At 40.1% G+C, this 15,183-nt stretch overlaps 1 protein-coding gene across 2 annotated transcripts in view; it reads left to right on the forward strand.

Annotated features, from left to right (window-relative positions):
* BAG1 (BAG cochaperone 1) overlaps positions 1 to 10,388 on the forward strand; it is a 50,129-nt gene extending 39,741 nt beyond the window's left edge. For both annotated transcript variants that reach the window (XM_036739313.1, XM_036739319.1), the window contains 2 exons: positions 6,839 to 6,901; positions 9,309 to 10,388. In XM_036739313.1, coding sequence (XP_036595208.1) covers positions 6,839 to 6,901; positions 9,309 to 9,398 — 153 coding nt within the window. In that variant the 3' untranslated portion in view covers positions 9,399 to 10,388. The remainder of the gene's footprint in view (positions 1 to 6,838; positions 6,902 to 9,308) is intronic.
* Positions 10,389 to 15,183: the final 4,795 nt, after the last annotated feature.

Consider the following 15,183-nt stretch of genomic DNA (forward strand, 5'->3'; position numbering starts at 1 on the left):
AGCTGGACTTCTAGAACCCAGAGGACCCAGATTTTTGTCCTGGCTCTGCCATTAACTAGCCATGTGACCTTGGAAGAGCCATCTAACTTCTCTCCTTTCCCCCCACTCACCATCCCCATTCCCCACTCTGGGTTTCCTCAACTATAAAGTAGGACAGTTATCTCTAAGGTCTGTTCCATCATTCTGCCACACAGCAGCGGAATATAAACAGTAAATGACCAGCCAAAATGATCTGGGGTCTAGAACCAACCATGGTCATAGTATACTTTGCATTAATAATTGGTTGTCCAGATCTCAGAACTAGAGTTAATTGGGAGGTGTTGGTGAAAAGAGAGGTAATGCCAAAGCAATGGGAGGAAAAGGGAGCTGATCTCAGGGCATGGGCTAGTTCCTAGCAAGATGAACAAGCAGCCAGAGATGGCAACGGAATGGAGTAAAAAAGAGAACCAGGAGAGGAACCAACCATAAAGAATTCGTTTGATATTTATGAATATATTGTAGCTTTCCCTGTGTGTTGATGCAGGGAGAGGAGACAGATTGCTACACAATAGTACATACCACATGACCTGGATATAAAAGTAGATTAGAGAAGGGAAGGACATATGTTTCAGAGCTACACATGAGGAAGAATTTTGACCAAAGGACAGGAATAAAATGGACAATGTTGTTACATGAAATTGAAAAGTTTTCATAGAACCGGTTATATCGATGCAGTTAGAATTAGAAAGGAAATGGTGGATTGGGAAGAAAACTCTTTGTAGTAAATTTCTTTGATAAGGGTCTGATATTTAAGGTATGTAGAGAATTGATATAAATATGTAAAAGAAGAAAAGCCGGGGTGGGGCGGAGCCAAGATGGCATCTGGAAAGCAGGGACTTGCTTAAGCTCCCCCCCAGGTCCCTCCAAACATCTATAAAAATGGCTCTGAACAAATTCTAGAGCAGCAGAACCCATAAAATAGCAAAGGGAAGCAGGGTTCCAGCCCAGGACAGCCTGGATGGTTGCTGGGAAGGGTCTATTGCACAGAGCTGGGAGCAGAGTGGAGCAGAGCCTAGCATGGGCTGCACCAGGACCAAACTGACCAGGAGCTGGGCAGAACAGGCCCTAGCGCCCTGAATCAGTGTGCTGTGGCAGTTACCAGACTTCTCAACCCACAAACACCAAAGACAACAGAGAAGGTTAGTGTGAAAAGCTGCTGGGACAGAGTGAAAGGAGTTCGCAGTCGGTTACCAGCCCAGGGGCAGCGGAGGTGGTGCAGCTCTGAGGCTGCTTCCAGAGCTACAGCTGCAGTTGCTTCTGGCCCCAGGCCCACCTGGTGGGAGGAATTAAGAGGCAGATTAGAGTGGAAATGCAAAGCCTGCTTTGCCCTGCCTGGATCTGGGCCGCAATCCTGGTTGGGGTTTCTTGGGGGAGAAGGAGCGCTGGTGTGGCAGAGCTTGCTGTGTAGAAGTAGCTCTGAAAATAGCAGCGCAGCCCCTCAAGCTTGGGACAAAGTACTCTCTACTCTACAAGCAGTTATACCCTGACAAAAAGCTCAAGGGTCAAGTAGTTGGCTGGGAACATGAACAGGCAGGGAAAATGGACTCAGATTCAGACTCAGACTTTGGTGACAAAGAAGACCAAAACATACAGCCAGAAGAAGTCAACAAAGTCAAAGAGCCTACATCAAAAGCCTCCAAGAAAAACACAAACTGGTCTCAGTCCATGGAAGAGCTCAAAAAGGATTTGGAAAAGCAAGTAAGAGAAGTAGAGGAAAAATTGGGAAGAGAAATGAGAGTGATGTGAGAAAACCATGAAAAACAAGTCAATGACTCGTGAAAGGAGACCCAAAAAAATATTGAAGAAAAGAATACCTTAAAAAATAGACTAACTCAAATGGCAAAAGAGCTCCAAAAAGCCAATGAGGAGAAGAATGCCTTGAAAGGCAGAATTAGCCAAATGGGAAAGGAGATCCAAAAGACCACTGAAGAATATACTACCTTAAAAATTAGATTGGAGCAAGTGGAAGCTAGTGACTTGATGAGAAATCAAGATATTATAAAACAGAACCAAAGGAATGAAAAAATGGAAGACAATGTGAAATATCTCATTGGAAAAACCACTGACCTGGAGAATAGATCCAGGAGAGATAATTTAAAAATTATTGCACTACCTGAAAGCCATTATCAAAAAAAGAGCCTACATAACATCTTTCAAGAAATTATCAAGTGTCCTGATAATCTAGAGCCAGAGGGTAAAATAGAAATTGAAAGAATCTACTGATCGCCTCTTGAAAAAGATCCCAAAAGGAAAACTCCTAGGAATATTGTCGCCAAATTCCAGAGCTCCCAGATCAAGGGGAAAATACTGCAAGCAGCCAGAAACAAACAATTTGAGTATTGTGGAAATGCAATCAGGATAACACAAGATCTAGCAGCTTCTACATTAGGGGATCTAAGGTCTTGGAATATGATATTCCGGAGGTCAATGGAGCTAGGATTAAAACCAAGAATCACCTACCCAGCAAAACTGAGTATCATGCTCCAAGGCAAAATATGGATTTTCAATAAAATAGAGGACTTTCAAGCTTTCTTGATGAAAAGACCAGAGCTGAATAGAAAGTTTGACTTTCATACACAAGTCAAGAGAAGCATGAAAAGGTAAACAAGAAAGAGAAATCATAAGGGACTTACTAAAGTGGAACTGTTTTGTTTACATTCCTACATGGAAAGATGATGTGTATGATTCATGAGACCTCAGTATTAGGGTAGCTGAAGGGAATATACATATATATATATATATATATATATATATATATATATATATATATATATGTATAGACAGAGAGCACAGGGTGAGTTGAATGTGAAGGGATGATATCTTAAAAAAAATCAAATTAAGGGATGAGAGAGGAATATATTGAGAGAGGGAGAAAGGGAGAGATAGAATGGGGTAAATTATCTCACATAAAAGTGGCAAGTAAAAGCAGTTCTGTTGGAAGGGAAGAGGGGGCAGGTGAGGGGGAATGAGTGAATCTTGCTCTCATTGGATTTGACCTGAGGAGGGAATAACATACACACTCAATTGGGTATCTTACCCCACAGGAAAGAAGGAGGAAGGGGATAAAAAAGGGGGGATGATAGAAGAGAGGGCAGATAGGGGGAGGAGGTAATCAAAAGCAAACACTTTTGAAAAGGGACAGGGTCAAGGGAGAAAATTGAATAAAGGGGAACAGGATAGGAGGGAGCAAAATATAATTAGTTTTTTGTAACATGAGTATTGTGGAAGGGTTTTACATAATGATACACATGTGGCCTATGTTGAATTGCTTGCCTTCTTAGGGAGAGTGGGTGGGGAGGGAAGAGGGGAGAGAATTTGGAACTCAAAGTTTTAAAAGCAGATGTTCAAAAAAAAAGTTGTTTTTGCACGCAACTGGGAAATAAGATATACAGGCAGTGGGGTATAGAAATCTATCTTGCCTTACAAGAAAGGAAGGGAAAAGGGGATGGGGGGAGTGGGGTGGCAGAAGGGAGGGCTGACTAGGGAATGGGGCAACCAGAATATATGCCATCTTGGAGCGGGGGGGAGAGTAAAAATGGGGAGAAAATATGTAATTCGAAATCTTGTGGGAATCAATGCTGAAAACTAAAAATATTAAATAAAAACATTTTGTTGTTGTGGTTAAAAAAACAAACAATCAAGGGAACATGGAAACAATAATTGATTGAACAAAAAAAAAGCCATTCCCGAATGATAAATGGTCAAAGGTTATGAAAAGACAGTTTTCAAAAGAAGAAATGAAAACTATAATCAAATGTAAAATGTTCCAAATCACTAATAATAGTAGAAATGCAAATTAAAGCATTTTCGAGGTTCTACCTCACCTATTAGATTGGCAAAAATGACACAAATGGAAAATGACAGTTGTTTGAGGGGCTGTGAGAGGTCTGGCACCCTAATGCATTGTTGGTGGAGCTATGAATTGGTTTGACCATTCTGGAAAGCAATTTTAAGCTATACTCTCAGATTCCCTAAAGAGCGCATACCCTTTGATCCAATGAGATCATAACTAGGCATATATTCAGAAAGGGTCAAAGACAGAGGAAAGGGACCTACACGTACAAGAAGATTTATAGCAGCTCTTTTTATTGTAGCAAAAAAATTGAAATATAACAGGGAATGGTTAAACAGATATTTGTAGTAGGACTTTTTGTTGAAACCAAAAGAAAAACCAAACCAAACCAAATTTGAAAATCTTAGGGAATGGCTGAACAAAGTATGTTATATGAGCGTCATGGAACATTATTATTGTGTTGTAAGAAATGATGAAAGGGTCATACTCAGAGTGACCTGGGAAGACTTGTATGAACTGATACAGAATGAAGGGAGCAGAATCAATAGAACAATTCATTCAATAACTACAGTACTTTAAAAGATTTGAGAACTCTCAAGGCAGTTACTGGTCATCAATCTAGAAAAATGGTGAAGAAGCATTATTCCCATCTCTTAGAAGAGAGATAGTGGATTGTGGCTGCGGAATGAGTCATACATTTTCAGATATGATCTATGTATGAATTTGTTTTGCTCGACTATCCTCATTTGTTATGAGCAAGGGCTCTTACTTTTTGAGGAGGAGGAGAGTTGTGGAGAGGGTTGTGGGAGGGCAGTTATAGTGATAGCCGGCCTGATTTATTTCACACTCCTGAAGTCACAGGGAGGTTGATAACAATCTAGCTAGGCAACTGCAAATTTGTAGCCTAGAATAGAAGATTCTGGATATGGAAGATTCTAGAGCAGAGGAAAGGTGCTATCAGGAAGAAAGATGGGGCATAGCTAAAGACTAGGCTAGGAAAAAAATGGATTTTTTTTTTCTGGACTACAATGCTTTTTTTAGTCTTCTCTGCCGTTTTATCCGCTATTTCCTTCTGTCTAAGCTGGAGTGTCCCTCACGATTCCCTTCTATCCCATCTCTTCTGTACTTTTCCTTTCTCTCCTAACTACAGTTCCAGCTGCCTGATGGACATCTCATACTAAACATGTCCCAAAAAGAACATCGTTTTCCTGTCAAAACCTGTCCCTCCTCCAGTTTTCTCTTTCTGTTGAAGTCACTACTGTCCTTGATGTTACCTAGATTTAGAATCTCAGACTCAACTTTGACTTTTCCCTTTTCACTCCACACATTCAGTCACTGGCCAAAATCTTACCATTTCTACTACCTTTTTTCTGTACTCTTTGGGCTGTTATCCTACATCAGGCCCTCATCATCTCACAGGGATGAAGAAAAGATATTCTCCTTTCTGCCTATCAACATCAAGATGATGCATGGCAGTGGACGGTGGCAATAATAATACAGGGCCTGGTAGATTTAAGATAAGGCCAGGAGCAGAAAATTAGAGACCAGGTATAGGAGTGACCCAAGCCAAAGCAACACTAGGAGCCGTTGGTTAAGGTAGAACCGGAGGTCTGGACCTAGAAGAGTAATCCGGAGTTGGGGTACTCATAGATCTCAGAGGTCTGTTAGCCTCTATGTGTCCATAGTCTCCTTCCTTCTAAAATTAGGATATTGGACTAGACAATCTGTAAGGCCCCTTCTAATGCCAAATTCTTATGAATCGTTGAGAGAGAGTAAGACAGTATATTGAATCCAGCTAGGCAGTCAAGAACCAGGAAGACACAGAAACGAGAAAGTAAGAAAATAGGACTTTAACTGGACAAGAAGTCAGGATCCAGGAAATCCATAGATATTAAAGGGGAAGCACCAAACAGTTGGAGGAAGTGATTGACTTTAGAAAAGTGAACTAACTCCCGAGTCAGCGTTCTTTCTCACAATTGTCCCATTCTATGTAGCATCATGCCACCCCTGGGACCCAGGCTCAGGGCTGCAGTCGTGCACCTGCTCCACTCCTGGGACTGTTTGGTTATTTTTCAGTCTTTTCTCACAGCTCTGACCACTAACAGTCTGTTCTTTCAAGCACTGCTCTGTGTGTGTGTGTGTGTGTGTGTGTGTGTGTGTGTGTGTGTGAGATAAAGAAAGTTGAATACACAGTTCCTGCCCTTATTGAGCTTATAGTGTAGACATCAAGATAAAACATTTAAAGACTAAGACAGCGTATATTAATAAGGTTTGCCTGTACAGTAGAGGGAAAGTCTGAGAAGGACTGGAGCATCCAGGTAGATGGTGCTTAATATATATGGACATAGGCGACTTTTGGAGACCGTAGGGAGTTGCAATTTGCATTTGTGGAGAAAGTTCCCATTTCATGAAGTGACAGACTCTTAACATTGACACAAACTGGGTTTAGGCTCTTTAGGCTGCATTAAAAGAAGCAAGTTGCCTAGAATGAGGAGGCAACAGTCTTTCTGTACTTATCCTGGGGGTTGGGGGTAGAGGGTGGGGAATAGATAGATCAGAACACATTTGGAATATTGTGTTTATTCTGGACACCTTAGATGGAAAAGAGCATTGATAAATTACAGATCATTCAGAGGAAGGTTAGCAGGATGGTGAGGGGACTGGGGTTGACATCCTGTAAGGATTCCTTGAAGGAAATCGTCATGTGGAGGGCTGTTGTGTAGAAAAGAGATTAGATCATGGGTCCGGAGTTAGAAGAAACTTCAGAGACCAACTATTCCAACCCCTTCATTTTGCAGATGAGAAAGGTCCAGAAAGGTTAAAGGGACTTGCAATCATCATCATCCAAAGTGGAATTTGAGCTCAGAGTCCTCTGACTTTGGAGCCAGTGTTCTTTCCGCTGCACCACATGACATCAAAATCCATACTAGCTGTTTTCAGATACAATATTATTTCTTGTGGTGATTTTATTGAGGATTATTCATCTATTACTTTATATTTCTGCAGACTCTTCCAGAAACTTTCAGAGACTGTAGACTGAAACGAAAGGGATTGGTGAAAAAGGTTCAGGTAAGTTATGGAGAAGATGGCAGATCTCTTTGGCATTTTCTGTATGTTTGATAACTGACGTTCAATGATAGGCTTATATCCACCATTAGCCACAGGTAGCCATTAAAAAACACCTCCCAGTATCTTTCTTGTGTTTAGATTGGTAACTTGTGTAGGGAAGAATAGAAGCTGAAGGGGAATCCAGTCCCTTGGAGCTCATTTCTTTCTGACTTCGCTGTTTTGTTGCAGAGATGATTTGAGAGGATGGCCCAACTCCTATTGGTAGGGAAACTTCCCTAAACAGGTTATTCATGTTTTTTGGTTATTACCACATAAGTACTTGTTGATTGATTGGGCTTCCAGACTCAGCTTGAAGACATCTTGTGACAGAATCCACTACCTCCTGAGATAGCCCGTTCAGTTTTTAACAGCTTTTATTGTTAGGAAGTTTTTACTTAGATTGAGCCCAAATCCGCTTTTCTATGGCTTCTACCCATTGCTCTCAGGTCTGCTCTTTGATGCCAAATGTCACAAGTCTAATCTCTTTTCTATACAACAGCCCTCCACATGCTGATTTCCTTCAAAGAATCCTTACAGGATGTCAACCCCAGTCCCCTCACCATCCTGCTAACCTTCCTCTGAATGATCTGTAATTTATCAATACTCTTTTCCATCTAAGGTGTCCAGAATAAACACAATATTCCAAATGTGTTCTGATCTATCTATTCCCCACCCTCCACCCCCAACCCCCAGGATAAGTACACAAGGACTGTTGCCTCCTTATTCTAGGCAACTTGCTTCTTTTAATGCAGCCTAAAGAGTATTTGGCTGATATTTCATACCGTTGATTTATACCACATTTGCACATATCACATTTTCTAAAATTCTAGTATCACTCTTTAAAATAGGTGTCATTTGTTTTTATATCATAGTCATTCCATCCTTCCTTCCCTTCTCATATCTCTGTCATGCTACTGTTCTTTACTTATGGAATTGATTTTTAAAAAATAAATTTATTTTTTTATTTTTAGTTTATGATACTCAGTACCATAAGTTTGGGGGTTCCAAATTTTCTCTCCCTCCCTCTACTTCCCCTTCCCCCCCAAGATGGCATGTTCTACATATACCTTCACATTGAACTTATTTATATAGTAGTCCAGTTGAAAAGAAGAATTATAACCAGTGGAATGAATCATAAGAAAAGAAGCCAGAAAAAAAAGATTTATTATTTTTTTTAAATAGTATTTTATCTTTTTCAATTACATATAAAGATAATTTTTTAACATTCTTTTTATACAAAATTTTGAGTTCCAAATTTTCTCCCTCTCTCCCTTCCCCCACCAAGATCGAAAGCAATTTTATATAGGTTACATATGTGCAGTCATGTAAAACATGTTTCCATAAGAAGAAACAGAACAAAAGGAAAAAAAACACAGAAAAAAATAAAGTGATGTGCACATAGACTCCATCAGTTCTTTCCCTGGAGGCAGATAGCTTTTCTCATAGAAGAGCTAAGTTACTCATGGTTGATCATCGTACAATGTTGCTGTCACTGTCTACAATGTTCTGATTCTGCTTACTTCCCTTTAAATCAGTTCATGTAAATCAAAGATTTCTCTGCTAAGTCATAGACAGGATGAAATTCCTTCCATATGTCAGTGGAGCTGTTAGCAGCTGTTAGGCTGTCGCTTGAGCTATTGATACGGTTCCACACCTTGCCTTGCTCAAATCCCACATTCTACAAGAGGGCTTTCCCATTCCTCTACTACCCACACACTATTGGTCCTTTCTTTCTGAGATTACCTTACATCTCTGCTTTATGTATCTTGTATGTGCATAGTTATTTGAAGTTCTCTTTCCCACTAGAATGTGAGCTGCTTGAAGACAGAGATTATGTTTTTGCCTTTTGGCGTGTGTGTCCCCAGTGTTTGGTATGGTGCCTAACCTGTAATAAGCATCTAATAAATGCTTGTTGACTGACTGACTCTTCCTAGCCTTCTTGTGTGAGTCTTTTTTACTATTTTCATTCCTACTTCCATGACAAGACTTGGTTTTGTTTCTCTAACCTGGAATGACCTCTCTCCTCCGCTTCTCCAGCCCTGCATACTTCAAGACCTACCTCAAGATCCACTTCTTGCGTGAAGTCTTCTTTACTTTGGCTGTCCATTGTTGATCTCTCTTGAAACACCTTACAACAGTCACAGTCTACACCACACAATGACCCCCCAATTCTATTTTGTATGACTGATGAATTGTTTCAGATAGATTAACCTTGCATCTCCAACTAGGATGTATGCTTGAAGTGAGGATCATTTCTTGTTATTTCTCTGACATGGCACCTCCCAGAGGCCTAAACTCTAAGTGGTTGGTACTGAGCATAGACTGACTTGATTTAGGCTCACTTTGCCTCGTGTTTCTGTTTTTACAGGCCTTTCTAGCTCAATGTGACACCGTTGAAAGAAGTATTGGACAAGAAACGGATAAGCTGAAATCAAAAAATCTAGCCCTGGCTGAATGAGAGTTCTGTATAAATTAGAGGGTATGATTGCTCTGAACACAAAGAAAAGTTTACTCTATTTTGTAACACATGCCTGCCTTTATTTTTAGATCATGCCTGGTTTTACTGGTACCCACTGGGAATTGTTTTCTAAATATCAGATTTATTCCTCAAACCCATTCTCCATAGGTCCTTGAATTGTTTTTTGAGTGTCCTGATCCCATAAATGAATGCTTTTACTCTACATAGTTATCCCTTTTCAAGTCTCTAGGTGGCAACAACATTACAGGACAATGGGAGAAAGCTTTTTTTCCAAAACTGAATATAAATCAGAGATGGCTGTTTGTGTCCTTTGTGGGATCAGTGGAAGCTTTCCTTTGTCTCCTATTAGCCTCATGCTCAACAGGGGAGGTACTGACTAGATCATACCGAAACACTAATTAACTCCTACACTCCCACGTAGATGACTGAAAAACAGCTCATTAATAAAAGTCACATGAGTGGGCCTAACAAGTTAAACCAGGTGTTTGATGCCGTGTAGGTTGTTGAATCACAAGCTGACTCCCTTTTAACATTTTCAGTGGGCTTTGTTGGTGTTCTATATATACCACTGATAAAGCATTAGGAATTGTCATTCCACATGGCCCTGGCACAGTGAACAAATGGATTTTGAGAGCCAATCGTTGCACAGAGGCCAATCCCCTGGTTCCAAAAGGGAATTTGGGAGAGGGTAGAGAATGTAGTATGATGACCTTTGGAGCTAAAAAAGGAAAAATTGGGCAGGTACTAAGAAACACAAAATTCTCAGAAGCAGGCAACATGTATTTTCCTCAAGGACATCTATTTTGTTTCAATCTCTATCTTTTGTGATATGTTTTCTTCACTTCTCATTATATTATTATTATTTTTTATTATTATTATTATTAAAATACAAATTTAAACAACAGGCCAAACAAACATCTGGGAGTTTTCCTTATTTAAAAATAAATCAGTAATCATTGTATATATATATATTCTGGTGTGAGTCCATTTTTAATGAATAATAGCAGCCTGGGAATTGTAGAGTTTGGGTTTTACTTATTTGGAAATTGTCTTTCCTTTCCCTTAAGTCGGTGCTGTCGTCTGTGTGTCTATATTCTGTGTCCGTGTGTCTGTGTCTCTGTGTGTCTGTGTGGGTGGGGGGGGTGCGTTCTGGAGCATGGGCGATTGCTGCCAGCAGATTGGTGAATACCATGTTAAATTGCTGAAAGAGCAAGAGGAGAAGCCTACATTTCAAAAGATTGATTTAGCAGCAACCAGATTAGATATGCTAGTGTAGACGAGGTTTTTTTTTCATAATGAACACGTAGCCCCAACTGAGTTTTCCTAATCTAAAATCTGCCTACCTTCCCTTTCTCTACTGGATGTGCAAGTTGTATAGAACCTCCGAGTTACTCACCTGCTTGATTTTTTGTTGTCGCATTTTTATTCCAGTCTCCAGATCAGGCAGTGGGGTTTGTTAAGAGAGACTGAGCTAGGGAAGAGTTGGCGGGGAGGGCTGGAGTCGGGGGGGTATTGTGCATTTGGAGTGGAAATTCATTTAGGCCAATAGAGGGCTTTGTTGATTTTTTTTTTAAACTAGATTAACCAGTTGTTTGAGCTGATTGTGCAGTTTAGTCACAGTGGTCAAACTAATTGTGTGAAGATACACCTTTATTTGTTTTGTGTGGAAGCAGTAACAGGCAAGTAGGGAGCAGGGAACCTGGTAGTCTGAAAGGAAGACCAAGAAAATCAATTCATACCTTTAATAAGGCTTAGTTCTTGCTTCCTGCTCTCTTCTTCCTCCATATTCTTTAAAGTTTTTTTAATTTTTAATTTAGCAATTATCAACAAATATTTCAAAGAACAAAAAAAATTGTACGTAAAATTGTGAACTCGCATTTTAAAAATAAGATATATTTCATATATAAATATATACATAGGTATGTATGTGTACACTAAATTTAACAAGGTAGTAACAAAATTGTCCTGTTTGTGTCCCCTTCTAAACTCCCCTCTTTGTTTTTTCTTTGTATTTTTCTGTTTTACTGAAGCTCTTTTCTTTCTTTTTTCTTTTTGCATTCCTGTCACTTCCCACTAACTTATTTCCTCTTCCTCAAGCCCTCATTAGACCTCCTTGAAACAAGTAAATATAGTTAAGCAAAACAAATCAACACATTAGCCATGTCTAAAAATGCACATCTCATTCTGTATCTCCAATCCATCACTCCTCTGTCAATTGTTATTTGTCCTTCTTTCTTGAAGAGGGCCAATGACATCGTGACTTACCCATGAATTGGATTTAAGTGAGGCAGAGCTTCGAGAAGTTGTTAGCCTCACTCTCCCCTCCAGAGTCCAATGGCAAGAAAAAAGTCAAGACAACTGGCGATGACTCGGGAGCTTATGTTTTGTAAGCTATATGAGCGTTTATTAAGTGCCTACTCTGTGCTAGGCGCTGTGCTGAATGCTGGGGGATACAAAAGGAGACAAAAAAGATGGTCCCTGCTTTTAAGGAGCACATGGTCTATGGGGGAGACAACAAGCAAACCAGCATATACAAAGAAGTTGTGTAGAGGATAAACAGGAAATAACCAGAAAAGGAAAAGCACAAGAATTAAGAGGGGCTGGCAGGAGGCTCGCTTCTTTCATCATGATTGATCAGAATTCTGAAGCCTTTCACAGTTTGATGATTTTAGGGATCATCTTTATATTAATAGCTCTCAAAAATCCCTAATTACAAATTTAGCTTTCCATTCAAGCTCCGTTATCTTTAAATACCTGAAGGACGTCTTTGGGATGTACTACCTTGCAAAAAATGCTAAAGACAACAAAAGGATTTTTTTTTAGCTGTATGATGGCAAGGGGAAAATTTTTTTAAAGGGATAGAATGATTTAAAATGTAACAAAAAATAAATTTAAAAAATAAAAGGGATACAATGGCTGGGAGAGGGATTATGATAATGGGTAGTGAAGAGAAGGCAAAATTAATCAATTATTTTACTCCTGTTTAACACTCTGCCAAGGAGAATGATCATCCACCTGGAAAGGGTAAAACAAGAATGGTTAAATGGTTAACCAGAGAACCAGAACTCATGAAAAACTGAGATTGTGCCTTCACTGAGTTCAAGTCACCAGACCTGAATGAATGGAGATAATTTATAGATGTGACTGCTAATCTGTTTGTTAGTGGTCGTTGAAGAAATATGGAGGATGGGAGAGGTGTCCTAGTATTGGAGACTAATGTTCTGATTTAGGCAAAAATGTTTTTCAATTAAAATTTTATTTTTTTTTCTCTCCCATCTCCCTCCTCCCCACAATCCCCATTAGGAAAAAGAAAAGAAAAACAAAACCGTTATAACAAAAAGTAAAGTAAAACAAATTCTCACACTGGCCATGTCCGGTGTGCACCCTGAATCCATCCCCCCTCTGTCAGGAGGTAGATAGCATGACAGCATGTTTCATCAAGAGTACTCTGGAATTATGATTCGTCATTGTATTGATCTTAAGCCTTTCAAGGTTGTTTGTTTTTACAGTGTTGTTGTTGATGTGTAAATTTGACACTGGAGTTTCCACCCTTCTGGTTTTGTTCTCTGGAGCCAAAGTCTTCCACACAATCGATCGATCTTCAAATGCTTGAGCACAGTTATAATATCCTTTCCTCAAATTCACCCCTTGGTGAATGAATTCAATTTTACCCTGACCTCTTCTCTTGAATCTATTGCCCCCTTATCATATGGCCACTCTTGTACTGCCGAGCTTCAGTCTTGGATCATCACTCTCACCATCCACCTCCTTTGCCATACATGCCACTGCAGCACGCTGGAAAAAACCACAAAATTGTGCAGACTGATGCCGCTACAATTTTATTATGTTGCACAAGCTTGCTTTGGCAAAGCAGTCTTTTTACTCTTTTCTAACTGATTTGCTATCTCATTTGCAGCACTGGCTATTTTAAATCTTTTCATCCCTCCTCAAATCTCCCATGACTCTTTCTTCCCCCACCCTCTTAGCTGAGAATTTTGCCTCATATTTTACTGAAAAAACTGAGGCTATCTGATGAGAATGCTTTCTTATACTCTTCCACATTCCACATGACTCAGATGCCTTCTGATGCCATTTCCCCTTTTCCCCATCTCACATGAAGAAGTGACCCTTCTCTTTGCCAAGGTAAATTAATCCTAACCCTAAATACATGTACAAGTGAGACCATCACATCTCTCCTCCAGAGGACTGCCCCATCAACCATCCCTTCTCTCAATAATTTTTAGTCTTGTCTATTGACTGCTTCCCTGCTGTTTATCAACAGGCCTGTGTGTCCCCTAGTCTTCAAAAAGTCCTCACGTGATTCGTCCATCCCTACCAGCTATGCCTCCATTTCCTTTCCTCTTAACTCTGCACTCTGTCTCCCAGCCTCATCATTCAATGGAGACAGGTTTCTCCAAAGTTATCAATGATCTCTTAATTTCCAAATCCAGTCAAACCCACCTTTGACACTATTATTGATCACCCTCTTCTCTTTGATACTCTTTTCTCTCTAGGTTTTTTTTTTTGAGGGGGTAAGGCAGGGCAATTGGGGTTAAGTGACTTGCCCAAGGTCACACAGCTAGTAAGTGTGTCAAGTGTCTGAGGCTGGATTTGAACTCAGGTCTTCCTGACTCCAGGACTGGTGCTCTACTCACTGCACCACCTAGCCGCTCTTGAATTGATGTTAAGACTGTTCTCTTCCCTTTTGCAAAAACTTCAACAACATCCCTAGATTGTGAGCTCCTTGAAGGCAGGGACTGTCTTTTGCCTTTTTTTGCATCCCCAGCACTTAGTACAGCGCATGTCACTTAATAAATATTTATTGATGGCCCAGGAGAGCCATATTGTCAGCACAAGAAAAATGAAAGTAAATTGACCCAGCTCATTCAGTGACTGGTAACAGAAGTCTTGGTTTTTAAAAACTTGTTTTTCAAGTTTTTAAACTTGGTTTTTAAAAACCATTTTTCAAGTTTTTAAATTCTTGGTTTTTAAAAACTTTTTCAAATTTTTAAACTCTTGGTTTTTAAAGACTTTTTTCAAGCAGAGGGACAGCTGATGGAATTTGTAGCTGCAGAAGTGAATGGAGTGATGTTGATGCGGGCTCCTGTGTGGTAGGCTGTTAACCCCACCATGCCTTATAAAAAGCCTGTGTCAAGAACAATTGTATCCCATACTCTGGGCTGAGCCCCACCCAGTGGCAACTGGCTTTAGCTATGGGTCTCCTACACTACCCAACCATACAGGCCAATAAATAAAACTGGTAAAAAAAAATGCTAGAAAAAGTGTACCATGAAATTCAGAATTTGTACAGTAAGGACTCTTTCTGCTCCCCTCAAGCTTACAAAATCCCTGAGAGCTCCTACCCTAACTTAGCAGTCCTAAGCCATCCAAGTATCTGCATACAGACTTGGAGGACTTTGTAGACTAGTCTCCCTAGGGCTAAGACCAAGGTTCCTGGTCATCCTTGCTGAGGGGACCAAAAGCCATCCACCTGAGTCACAGTGTTCTAGGAAGGGGAGAGGGTAGCTAAATATGTAAGGGATTGCTAACCATGGGCAGCCAAGTAACTATCCTAGCAGAAGACCCCAGTAGATACATAGGGGCACTTCACTTTCCATTGGCATTTTGGGGTCCCTGCTGAGGGGAAGGGCATTCTTGCTCGGTTGGAAGAGGGTAGAAGACCCCTTATCAAGTCAATTAAAAAGCATTTTCTAAATGGTTTATTATGTGCAAGTGTTGCTAACTAATTAAACTTATGCTTCTC

Source organism: Trichosurus vulpecula, chromosome 1 (assembly GCF_011100635.1).
Source record: "Trichosurus vulpecula isolate mTriVul1 chromosome 1, mTriVul1.pri, whole genome shotgun sequence".
In the NCBI taxonomy this organism is placed as follows: domain Eukaryota; kingdom Metazoa; phylum Chordata; class Mammalia; order Diprotodontia; family Phalangeridae; genus Trichosurus; species Trichosurus vulpecula.